General features: G+C 23.0%; 2 protein-coding genes across 2 annotated transcripts in view; one reads left to right on the top strand and one right to left on the bottom strand.

Moving 5' to 3' along the window:
- The window catches only part of LOC117179568, a 76,568-nt gene that overhangs the window by 35,947 nt on the left and 26,969 nt on the right, over positions 1-13,652 (top strand). The window lies entirely within an intron of this gene.
- Positions 1-13,652, bottom strand: part of LOC117179566 (protein SDA1 homolog) — a 54,548-nt gene that overhangs the window by 25,922 nt on the left and 14,974 nt on the right. The window contains exons 4-7 of the mRNA XM_033371498.1: positions 6,278-6,376; positions 5,670-6,185; positions 2,782-3,016; positions 2,565-2,700 (exon numbers count right to left, since the gene is read on the bottom strand). Coding sequence (XP_033227389.1) covers positions 2,565-2,700; positions 2,782-3,016; positions 5,670-6,185; positions 6,278-6,376 — 986 coding nt within the window. The remainder of the gene's footprint in view (positions 1-2,564; positions 2,701-2,781; positions 3,017-5,669; positions 6,186-6,277; positions 6,377-13,652) is intronic.

The raw sequence follows: 13,652 nt of genomic DNA, 5'->3' as shown, positions 1-13,652 counted from the left end.
CTTGAAAAGCGATTGACCAAGTGTATAAAGCTCCAAGGAGATTATGTTGAAAAATAAAAAAAAATTTACCCAAAAAAAATTGTTTTTATACTTCATTCTAAGAACTTATTGAACTACCCTCGTAGCAATTTGAAACAAAATTTCAATCAGAAAAATTACAGAATTTTAATTGCAACTTATGATGCTTAAAAATTCTTCCATTTTAAAAATTTGCAATTTAAAGTTCTAGAATTTTCAAAAGTTCCAATTGAAAATTCTTGAATTTTTAGCGTATATAATTGAAAATTAATAATGTGGAACGTTTTTTCTTTTAAAATTATGTTTTTTCTTTCTTTAAAATACTTGCAGTTCTATTTCGAAAATTTACACTGGAGAATTCTTCAATTTTACAGATCTATACATCAAAATTCTAGAATTTTTATAATTTCAAAGATGAAAAATCAAAAATTGATGCAAACTCCTGTTTAAAAAAAAACAAGAATCCAACGACCATATTTGGACCAACACGAATAAACAAAAATAAAAATTTCTATTGTAATCTGAAAAAAATATATATATAAAAAAAATCGGACAAAAATAAAAAAGAGGAAAGAAAAATAAGAAGACAGCCAACCACATCCCTTTCAAAGATATATATATTTTTTTATTTATATATCTTTTTTCAAAAAAAAATTCAATAGAATTTTTTGTTTTTGTATATTCCTCGTGGTCCAAATTTGGTCGTTGGATTCTTGTTTTTTTTTTAACAGGAGTTTGCATAAATTTCATTATTGTACGTTAAATAGAATTTTTAATTTGGAGTTTATTCTAATTTAAATTTCTTACATTTTAAATCAAAACTTTTCAAGTCTAAAGTTACCAGATTAAAAAAAATTCAATTGTAAATCATCAGAATTATAGAATTTTTTATTGCAACTTTTCAGAATTAAAAAACTTCCATTTTTAATGATTTACCATTTAAAACCCTAGAATTTTGAGAGTTTCCATTGAAAACTCTTGAATTTGTAACGCATAGGATTAAAATTGTTTAATTTTCAAGATTATTATTTTAAAAGCATGCCATTTTCAACGTTTTTTTTAATACTTCAATTTTTAAGATTTACACTGTACTTATATGCTAAAAATCTGTAATACGTTATAGTGTAAATCTTCAAAAAAACAAACAATTGCAAATCTTAAAAATGGAAAAATTCAAAATTGCAAATCGTTCATATTGAATATTTTTCTATTGTAAATTTACAAAATTAAATTACAAATAATTGAAGAAAAAACTATTCAAAATTACATCACTTTGAGCTAAAAAAATTCCGGATTAATGAATTTCCAACTGTAAATCTTAACAATTGAAAAATGTTAAATTCCAAATCGATAAAATTGAAGAAATTTCAACTGCAAGTCTACCGAATTAAAGTATTACAAAAAATACGATTAAAACAAAATGTATGACTAATCACGAAAATAGTTGAATTTTCAACTAAAAATGGTCAATTTCCAACGAAATAGTTGAATTTTGCACTAAAAGAATCAATTTACAAACATATGGTTGAATTTTTAACAAAAAAATCACTTTTCAAACCAGAAAAGAGATAGTTACATTTTCAGTTTAAAAAATTAGCGTTCCACACAAAAAATTTATACAGAAAGCTGAATTTTCAAACAAGAAGGCTAATTTGCAAACAAAGAAAAAACAATTTTTAGCAAAATATATCATTTTTCAGCCAAAGAGATAAATTTCCAATTAGAATTATGAATCTTACAACAAGAAAATTAATTTAATTTAATTTTAAAAAATTAATATTCTGACAAAAAAGATGAGTTTTTCAAGAAAATACATGAATTTTCAACTAAAAAAGAGCAATTTTCAACCAAATAGTTGATCTTTGAACCAAAAAAGATCAATCTTTAACCATATGGTTAAATTTTGAACTAAAAAAATTTTTTTTCCAACAGGATAAAAAAAATTAAATTAAAAAGATGATTTTTCAAAAAAAAAGATTAATCTTCTAACAAATAAAAAATGAATTTTCAACAAAATAGCTCATTTTTTAACCAAAGATGAAGAATTTGCAATTAAAATAATAAATCTTCACCGAAAAAACTTAGTTTTGACAAAAAAATTTTAATTTCTACTTGAATTTTCAACCAAAAAGGTGAATGTTTAAACAATAAGATTAATTTAAAGAAAAAAATTAATGTTTAACAAGAAATACGATTTTTCAAAAAAAAATACATGAATTGTAAGCTAAATAATAGAATAATTGAAAAACATAAATATTCAACTAATTATTTAAAAACTGTTGAAATCAAACGTGGACAGATTTTTCTTTTACAAATTTGTCAAATTCCCGGTAAAAAAAAAAAAAAATTCACTGCCATTTCCCAGTTTCCCGGTCCAGCGGCCACCCTGTCAATTCTATATTGCAATTTCAAATAATAATAATAAATAAAAAATAAAATATAAAAATAAAATACAAATATAAAAATAAAAAATAAATAATAATAATAATAATAATGCTCTCGAAAAAATCCTCTGAGATTTTTTTGTGAAATAAATTTATCATTACCCAATGGCCATAACATCGCTTGAATTTCTTTCAGTCACAAAATTGTCCACCAAAGTTTTCACAACCGGGTCCAAAACATCTGGAGGGATTAATTCGTGCGAAGCTTGTGCAAGAAATTGCAGCATTTTTGTCACATCTGCAACAATCAGAACGTTAAAATTGAACCCCTTTGAAAACTGAAATACGATTTTAAACTAAAAAATCTAATTAAAATTACCTGTTGTGTGAGGTTTAAGAAACTTTTGTATATAAGGATAAAAATTAATGAGAAATAAATTATGCAATCCAATGAGTCGCGATATGACGTCCATTCCCATAATTTTAATCTCCTGACGATCGTTATTTTTCTGCAGTTGCTTAAACAACTTTTCTGCGAAGCCTTGAGGGTCGTGAATTAAATGCAAAGCTGAGAAATTAAATTGGGGAGCTTTAGATTTCTTCTTCTTGGATTTCTGAAAAGATTTTAAATTAATTAAAAATTAAAATTCGATACTCATCAATATTGTAACTGCAAACAAGTTATCTTTCTCTAAAAAATATTTGTTTTCAAATATCAATCAAAAGTTGTATTTTTGCAGCAAGTTAAAAATTACCATTTTTCAATATTTTTATTGTATTATTTAAAATGAAATTATTATTTTTAAAATCCAAAACATTCTCAAGAAGATATATTTTGAACAAAAAATGGAAGAATTACATTTGAAGTTAAAATAATTAATTTTCAACCAAGAAAAAGGGAAGTTTCAACAGAACAGTTTAATTTTCAACCAACGTGACGAATTTTCGATTGAAAAAAATTAATTCTTGACAAAAAGTTTAACAGTTGATATTTCCACCAAAAATATTTTTATAGTCACAGTTGAATTAAAACAAAAAATATGAATTTTCAAATCAAAAATACGAATTTCTGACCAAAAAAATAGAATTTATAGCCCAAACAAGAAAATAATTTGCAATTAAAAAGATCAATTTCCTAACAAAGATGGAATAGTTACATTTGCAGTCAAAACAATTGATTGAAAAAACGAATTTTCCATAAAATCGTTACACTTTCATCAAAAAAATCAATTTTCAACCAAAAAGATTAATTTTCTACCGAACAATTTTTTAATTTTTAAAGGAAATTTTCAAATTATTAGTTAAATTTTCGTCTAAAGAAATGAATTATCAACCAAGAAGGTGCATTTTCAGCTTAAATAAATAAATGTCAAACCAAAAATGAAAATTTTAAATTTGCAGTTCAAAAAATTATTTTTCTACAAGAGAAACGAATTTTCAAACAAAAAAAAAGTTTAAGGTTTCATAAAATAAAAGAAAGTTCAACTAAAATAATTAATTTTTAACAAACAAATAAATGAACTTTTACCAAATAGATAAGTCTTCAATCAAACAGATGAATTTTCCAACAAAAAGATAAAATTTCTATAAAAAAATAATTTTCAATACCAGAAATGCATTTTCAAACAAAAATATTAAAGTTATAACAAAAAATTAATTTACATAAAATAAATTAATTTCAAACCAAAACTTGAGTTTTTTAATGAATTTTTGAATGAATTTTCAACCAAAGAAATGAGTTTCCAAGCAAAAAGGTAAATAAATTACCAAGAAGATTAAAATTTTACCACAAAAGGCAAAGTTTAAAAAAAAATAGCAATTTTCAACTGAAGAAAATACATTTTAAACCACACGTGGGATGAAATTTTACTTAAAAAAAATAAATTAGAACAGGAAAAATGTTGAATTTTCAAAAAAAAAATCATTTCCTAAAAAATATGAATTGTGAACTAAAACTCAAAAGATGAATTCGAAAAAATAAAATTTTCAAAAAAAGGGATGAATTTTCAAACAAAATTGTAAATATTTAAACGAAATACATGAATTTTAAATCAGACATAAACATTTCTAAATAAAATGATGATTCTTTACCTGGAATAATTGAATTTTTGAACAGAAAGATTAATTTTCAACCAAGACGAATAATTTCTACTAAAAAAGACGAATGAATGTTCAGCCAAAGAAATGAATTTTATTTAATTAAAATTATGTCATATAAACCTGGAATAATAGTTACATTTTCAGTTAAAAAAAATATAAGTTTCAACTAAAAAACGTTTTAAGAACAAGACAAGTTTTCAATCAAATAGCTCATTTTTGAACCAAAGAAATGAATTTGTAATTAAAACGATAAATTTTCAACCAAAAAATTAATTTTTAACAGAAGGGTTTAACTTTCAACACACATAATTTTATTTAGAACCTAAAATATGAATTGTCAACTAAAAAGATAAATATTTAACTTCAACAAAAACATCAATTTTTTAACAATATACGTGAATTTTCAAATAAAAAAGACCAATTTTCATCCAAATTGTTTCATTTTTAACTGGAATTGATAAATTTTCAATGAAAAATAGAATAGTTAAATTTGCAGTTAAATAATTTCTAACCAAACTGATGAATTTTCAACAAAAAACAGATAAATTGATTATTAACAAATTAGTTGGATTTTCAACCAGACAAAAATTTAAAATAAATTCTTAAATAAAAAAAACATAAATTGACAAAGAAACAATGTAAAAAAAATTTGCATTATAAAGGAGAAATATTTCTTCTTTGAAATACTACTTCTACTTACAGGGTAAAAAATTGAAAAATTTGTTTCTTATCTTGGAAAAAAATTTCTTTCTCTAATAAATTATAGATAAAAATGTACAAAATCGTCCTTAAGGAACATTACATTATTTAAATCATATAATAAATTCTCTTTTTAATTAATAAAAACCCGGTAATTTCTCGGTTTTTTTTTTACGGTAAAATTGTTAAATTAATTAAAAGTCCAGTGCATTAAATGATAGTTGCACATGAACAAATTAATATTATGTATCTTAAATTACATTATTGATTTCTAATTGTAATGAAAATTTTTGCTACGATCAGAAATAAATTTTTGGTTTTTTAATTAAATTTCCGATCATTTCCCTTTGAATAAAATTCCCTATGATGAAAAAATTATTTAAGATTTATATAAGAATTATATAAGAGTTTCTGTGAAATCTATAAAAAACAATGTTCTAAGTTAATGAAAAATTAAAGAAAACTTACGACAAACATCTGTTTGACTTTCTTCAATTGTTTTTCTCTCTTCTTTGTTTTTTTATTGACCTTATTAGCCAACATAATTTCCTTGACATTAGGCTCATCATCACTATCGCTATCATCACTATCCTTATCTTCAGGATCAGTTCCCATAAAAAATTTCAAACTCGCCACCATAACTTTCGTTACTTTTGAGAAGCAGCCAGTGGCTATGACGTTAACAGTTTTTGCATCATTCCAGACATTTTTTTTGTACAATTCAATCATAATGTCCAAGGACATCTTTGCTGCCCTATCATTCGAATCTTTCAACATGGTGAACATGAAATTTTGTAAAGCGGTATTAATCTTTGCATTTTTGTGCTTGGAATTGACATTTTTTATGTCGGTGATGATGTGATTTTGTAAAAATTCCCTCAGAGCTTTGTCTTGGCATCGAAGAAGATTGAAGAATAAGCTCAAGAGGGCTGTTGGTTCCAGGAGTCCTTTGTTTCGAAGCAAAATCAAAGCTTTGCAAAATGTCTGTTAACAATATTAAGATTTTAAATTGTTATAATTTAAATTTAAATCCTATTTTCATTTTATTTTGTCTTTTCTTTTCTTATTTTACATACCATACGCATATCACTGTGGAGAACAGTGTTGTGCTTTTCGAGAGTCTCGATAAGTTCTTGAGGAAAAGTGGCAAGTTCATCTGGATAGCAATGAGCCACCTGTTATTAATTATAAATTTTAGTAAAATTATTCAGCACTAATTAATGAAAAAAACTTAATTCTCTAACTTTTTTAACTGCATACTATATTGTAGATCTTAATTTACAATTTTTCTTGTAATATTATTGTACAATTTTGAATAAAAATAAAACCTAAATAATTTGAAAATAAATCATTTTCTTAAATACAGGATTCGCATGGATGGGAAGGCTTAAAAAAAGTTGCATAAAATTACAAAAAAATAATAATAATAAACTATAGTTTTAAATATTCTTTTCAAATTCAAAATAATAGAGTTAAAACAAATTTTTTAAAAACAGTCCTTCTGTATAATTTTAATACCAAATTATTCATCCGAAAAAATTCACTTTTAACAAAAAAGATCATTTTCAACCAAGTAAGATGAATTTAAAACCAAATAGTTGAATTTTCGAGCCAAAAAGACGAATTTTCTCGAAGACAGTTAAATTGTCAACCTGAAATAGTTAATTTTAGACAAAAAAGTTGATTTTCAACCAATAAAGATGAATCTTGAACCAAATATTTGAATTTTTAGCAAAAATTGATTTTCAACCACAGAGTTGCATTTATAATCAAAAAGTTCAACTTTCAATCGAAATAGACCAAATAGTTTTATCAAAGAAAAAGGGGAATTTTTAGCAAAACAATTAATTTTTAACACAGAAAGATAAATTTGCATTTACAATAAAAAATTCAACAAAATAATTAATATTTTAAACAAGTGTTCGAATTATCAAACAAAAAAGATTAAATTTCAATAAAATACCAGAATTTTCACCTCAAAAAGATGAAGTTTTTAAAAGACAGTTCGATTCTCAAACTAAAATCGCAAATTTTCAACAAAAATAGATCATTTTCAACCAATTAGTTGAATTAAAAAAATTGATTTTCAACGAAACTGTTGTATTTAGAATTAAACAGTTGAACTTTCAATTGAAAGAGACAAATTTTCAATAAAATATTTGAATTTTCAACCAAATAGTTTTATCAAACAAATAGGCAAATTAGTGAGAAAACAATTATTTTTCAACAAAGAAAGATGAATTTTTAATCTATAAGGAAGAATGCAAAAAAACAGTTAAATTTTCGGCCAAAAAATATGACTTTTTAAAAAATAGTTTCATGTGCAACAAAGTAGTTGCATTTTCAACAAAATAATTAAATTTTCAAACAAAAAAGATTACATTCAAAATAGTTGATCTTTTAATTAAATAATTTTAGCAAGGAATGAGACGACTTTTTAACAAAACAGTTAATTTTCAACAAAACAGATACTTTTTTGGCAAAAATCATGACTTTTTAATAAAATAGTTACATTTTTAACAAAATAGTTGCATTTTAAACAAAATAATTAAAATTTTAAACAAAAAGTAGAACTTTCAAACAAAAAAGACTAAACTTCAACCAGAGAGTTGATTTTTTAATCTAAAAAGACGATCTTTTTACAAGTCAGTTGAATTATCAATCTGAAATTGTAAATTATCAACAAAAATATAATTTTTAATTAAGAAATAACAATGTTCATGCCATAGAGTTGAAATCCCAACCAAAAAGTTAAACTTTTAATCAAAAGAGAGGAATTTTTAACAAAATAGTTAAATTTTTAACCGAATATTCAGCAAATCAATTACATTTTCGGCCAAAAATATGATTTTTTAACAAAATAGTTAAATTTTCATCAAAATAATAAACCAAATATTTCAATTTTCGAGTAAAAAAGATTAAACTTCAACTAGATAGTAATATTTTTAAGCCAAAAAGAAGAATTTTTAAAATGACGGTGGAATTATCAACTTAAAATAGTTCATCAAAAAATTTTTAACTTGAAAATATATCTTTTTCACTATAAAAAATTGATTTTTAATTCATAAGAACGAATTTTTTATCTAAAAAGACAAATATACAACAAAAATGTTGAATTTTTGACCAAAAAGGATTTGAATACAGTTGAAATTTTTATAAAAAAAAATTTTAATAAAATAATAGAATTTCGAACCAAAATGTCGAATTTTCAAAAAAAAAAAGAAACTAAAACTAAACCAAAAACAGTTACATTTCAAACAAAAATTTAATTTTTAACAACAAAAAAATTACTATTTTCCATAAAAGAGGAATTTTTTATTTGAAAAGCCGGACGTTCAACAAAACAGCTAAATTTTCAACTGAACATATGACTTCTTAATAAAATTGTTATATTCTCAACAAAAAAAATAAATTTTCAACCAAAAAGTTAAAATTTCAGGGAAAAAACGAATTTTCTAGAATTTTCTAACCAAAAACATGATTTTTCAGAAAACGGTTAAATTATCAACTAAAAAAAGTAAATTTTCAAAAAAAAAATTAATTTTCAACCAAACAGTTGAATTTACAACCAACCAGTTGATCCTTCAATAAAATGAGACGAATTTTCGAGTTAGAAAGTTGAATTAATTGACATTTAAAAATAATAATTTTGTAATATAAGCAAATATTTGAATTTTCAACCAAACAGTTGAATTTTCAAGTAAAAAAGACAATTTTTTTAAAAGACAGTTGTATTATCAACCTCAAAAGGTAAATTTTCAACCAAATAGTGGAATTTTTTAGCCAAAAATAGCAAGTTTTTGGAAGGAAATCGGAAATTTTCAACAAAAAATATAATTTTCAAAAAAAAGATTACTTTTCGACCAAACAGTTGTATATTCAGACAAAAAATGTTGTCTCAACCAAAGAGTTGTATTTACAAACAAACATGTGAACTTTTAATAAAAAGGGACGAATTTTTAATAAAATATTTAAATTTCCCAGGTAAAAAGTTGAATGGATTAGAAAAAAATTGCTTTTTTAATACAAAATTTATATTCCAAACAAAAAAGATTCAATTTCAACCAGAAAAAGTTGCATTTTATAGAGAATAAAAAAAGACATAATTTTCATCGAAAAAAAATGTCTTTTTCAACATAAACGATCGATTTCCAATCCATCAGAAATTAAACCTGAACCAAAAACAGTTAAATTTCCAACCAAAAAGTTAATTTTTAAACAAAAAAGATTACTTTTTTACAATAAAACAGGGATCTTTTATCTGAAAAGGCAAATTAAAAAAAAAGAGAGATAAATTTTCATCTAAAAATACGACTTTTTAATAAAATAGTTGCATTTTCAACAAAATAATTAAATTTTTTATTAAATCAAAAAAAGAGAAATTCTTTTTCAAAAAGGTAATAGGTCAAAAGGTGTTAATTAAAAAATTTCCAAGTATAAGGCTTTAATGAGAAACTATTCAATTTTTAATATTCTCAATTAAAATAGTACACTTTTTCTGGTTTTGAATTTTAATGTAAACGTTTAATTGTAAATAAAATAGAAAAATAGGGTGGTCGTTTTCATCGAAGAAAAAAATTCCTGGTCATTTCCCGGTTCGCAAGAATTTTTCACGATCAATGAAATTAACAAAATCGAATTCTATTCTAAACATTTGTCCATTGAAAGTAATAAACAATAAACAACAAAATAAAGCATTCAAAGTGGAACTCTTGAATTTAAAACTTTAAAAATTTAAGTTTTTCAATTCGAAAATGGTGTGTTCAAATGCTCAATAATCTACAAGTAAAAAGTGTAAGGTATTATTGAGATTAAAAATTTCAAATTAAATGGGTTAAAAATTGAATAAATATATAAGTGTATATATATTTTTCAATTCTACAGTTTTAAAAAATGCAGATAAACTGCAAAATTTAGACCTTTGATCAATTATAGAGTTCAAAGATTCAGATTGAGTTCCAAAAATGTAAATCCAGGTTAACATTTTCAATATTCTCAATGAAAGAATCAAGCAATGTACTTCAAAAATGTTCAAAATAATATTATTTTAAGCGATTTTAAGCTAGGCACATTAAAAATTGAAAAAATAACTTTCTTAACATAAAATTTCTTAAATTAGAAGTTAAATTACATTTTCATTTTTTAAAATTAAAATCTTGAGAAATCTAGAAGCGTTTTTAAATTTGACCAAATTTAAAATAATTTCTGAAATTTTTTCGGCACTTTTAAATAAATTTTGAAAAGAATTCTTCCGACAAATTTAAAAAAAAAGTCCTTAAAATTTAATTTTATAAATACAACAATAGAATACTTACCGATTTTAAGGATGTTTTTAATTTGCAGGATTTTTCAAAATTGTAGTAAAAGTTCGATTAATTTAAAAACATATTAAGAAGTTCTGAAAAAAACGTAGACAGACTTCGTTTAAATTACTTAAAAACGTTTCAAGTTTTTAATTAATTTTAAATCTTTTCAAAACCTCTAAATAACTCAAATTTTTTCTGCAGATAATTAGTGTTCAATTGTTATTTATACCACGAAATTTAACAATTTCACTTACAAATTAAACATTTTTTAAATAAAACAATTCAAATTGTAACGTTTAAAGTTTAAAAACTTTTCTAAATTCTAGAGACTTAAAACTTTCTATGTAAAATAATTTAGTTTCAAATTGTTTACGTCAAAATTTAACAATTTTACTTACAAACTCAAAATTTTTTAAATAGAACAATTCATATTGTAACCTTCAAAGTTTAAAAACTTTTCTAAATTCTAGTGATTTAAGGCTTTCTATGTAAAATAATTTAGTTTCAAATTGTTTACGTCCAAATTTCACAATTTCAGTAAAATATTGCTAAACATAAGATACTTATTGTTTTACTTAATTAAAAAATTTCAAATTAAATGGGTTAAAAATTGAATAATTTAGACTTAGCAATACTTTAAATTTAATAAAAGCCTTCAATTACGACTATATTATTATGAAGTTATTTTTAAGTTGAAAATATTTAATAAAATTTGAACCGCATGTGTACATTTTTTAATGGCCAAAAAATCATTAATTTTATTTTTAAATAAAAATTTTAATGATTCTACAATAAAATATTTTGAATTCAAAGTCTTAGGTCTTCCTTTATATTATTTTTTATATTAAATTAAATAAATAAATTGATTAATATATCATTTTTAATGATTTTTTAGACATTAAAAATGCAAACGTGTGGTTCAAATTTCATAAACTATTTTCAACTTAAAAATAACTTCCTGATAATATTTTTAACCTGTTTAGTTAAAAAAATTTTAATTTAGTAAAAGAATAAGTATTGTATATTTAGAAATATTTTACTGTTCATTTATTAAGAGTATATTGAAAACCAAATATTTAAAAGTAAATAATTTGAAACTGAATTATTTTACACAGAAAGCTTTGAATCTCTAGAATTTTGGAGAGCTTTTTTTAAACTGTTAAACACAAATGCTTTTAACCTTACAATTTGAATTGTTCTATTTAAAAAACGTTTAATTCGTAAAGAAAATTGTTAAATTTCGACGTATAAATAACAAATAAAAACACTTATTATCTGCAGAAATTTTTTTCGTTAGAAGTTTTGAAAAGATTCAAAATTAATTAAAAATTTGAAATAATTTGGAATAATTTAAACGAATCGTGTTAACATTTTTTTTCAGAACTTATAAACATATTTTAAAATTAATCGAATTCTTCCTACAATTCTTGGAAAATCCTGCAAATTAAAGAAAAAAAATCCTTAAAATCTTCCAGCCACTTTTTTGATAATTTTGGAAATCTCTTAAAAACTTTATGAATTTTAAATTACAATAATTTTTAAAAATGAAAAATCATTTTCAATTTTCCTAAGCCTTAAGAAAATGTTTTTATTCTTTTGGAGCCTTTCACAATTATTGAAAAGATTCTAAATTTTTTGTTTGAAATCTGAAAAAAATCTACGTTTTGTTTTAAATTCGGCTGTTGGTATTTGCACCAGAATTTCGGCACGAATAGCCGAATTTTGTCGGTACACACACTTTGTTTGAATTATTTGAAATCATTTCAAGTTCTACATTTAATTTAAATCTTTTTAGAACTTCTTTTACATTTAAAAAATTTTTAAATTTGGTCAAATTTAAAACCGCTTCTAGATTTCTCAAAATTTGGAAATGAAACCTTTTAAGTTTTTTAAGGATACTTAATAAAAATGGAAATATTGCTTGATTCTTTAATTTAGGCTATTGAAAATATTAACATGGATTTATATTTTTGGAACTTAATCTGAATCTTTGAACTCTATAATTGATAAAAGTTCTAAATTCTGCAGTTTATCTGCATTTTTTTTAAACTGTAAAATTAAAAAATATTAGTACCTTCCTTTTTTTACGTGTAAATTATTTGGCATTTGAAGACGCCATTTTTTAATTAAAACACTTTTAAGTTTCAATTTTAAAAGTTTAAAATTCAAGAGTTCCACTTTGAATGTTTTAATTTGTAGTCTATTGTTCATTAATTTCGTGAAAATTTTTTGAGAAAACCGGGAAATGATCAGGAATTTTTTTCTTCGATGAAAACGACCACCCTGTTTTCGATTTAATTGAAAATTTAATTATTTTTTTGAAAATGCAACTATTTTATTAAAAAAGTCGTATTTTTAGATGAAAATTTAGATCTTTATTTAAATTTGCCTTTTCAGATAAAAAACCCTTGTTTTATGGTAAAAAAGTAATCTTTTTTGTTTGAGAATTAACGTTTTGGTTGGAAATTAAACTGTTTTTAGTTTAGATTTAGTTTCTTATGGATTTGAAATCGATGTTTTATGCTGAAAAAGACATATTTTTTAGTTGAAACTTTATTTTTTTTCGATGAAAATTATGTTGTTTTTCTTTATTTTCTATATAGGAAGACCTAAGACTTTGAATTAAAAATACTTTATTGTAGAATCAATAAAATTTTTATTTATTATAAAAATAAAATTGTCGGAATAAATGATATTATATTAACTTAAATTCATATTAAGAGCATGTGACACAGCTAAATACCTATATTACCGACCTCACTTTTTCGGTTCACTGAATGTTTTTTTTAACCTAAGAACTTTTTTTATAAAAAAAATATCGAGCTGAAACTTGGGAAGATTTTTTAGGGTACAATAAAGTACGTTTAGGTACTGCATTTTGGTAGGAACTTTACTGAAAATTATTTCATCTTTTTTCTGAACCTCAACATTTTTTGAACGTTCGAACTTTTTTTATACATAAAATATCGGTCTCAAACTTTGAAAAATGCAATAGCCGAAAGAAAACTACGTTTAAGTACAAAGTTTAATAATAAAAGATGTCAAAAAATATATTTCAACAATCAATTCCAACGGCATCAGCCGGTAACGTTGTACACGAAAATACGAACTCTCTAGAGCCTCGTCTAGTGGCCGCCAGGTTTCG

This window comes from Belonocnema kinseyi, chromosome 9 (assembly GCF_010883055.1).
Source record: "Belonocnema kinseyi isolate 2016_QV_RU_SX_M_011 chromosome 9, B_treatae_v1, whole genome shotgun sequence".
In the NCBI taxonomy this organism is placed as follows: Eukaryota; Metazoa; Arthropoda; class Insecta; order Hymenoptera; family Cynipidae; genus Belonocnema; species Belonocnema kinseyi.
This window is presented reverse-complemented; position numbering and strand designations above follow the sequence as displayed.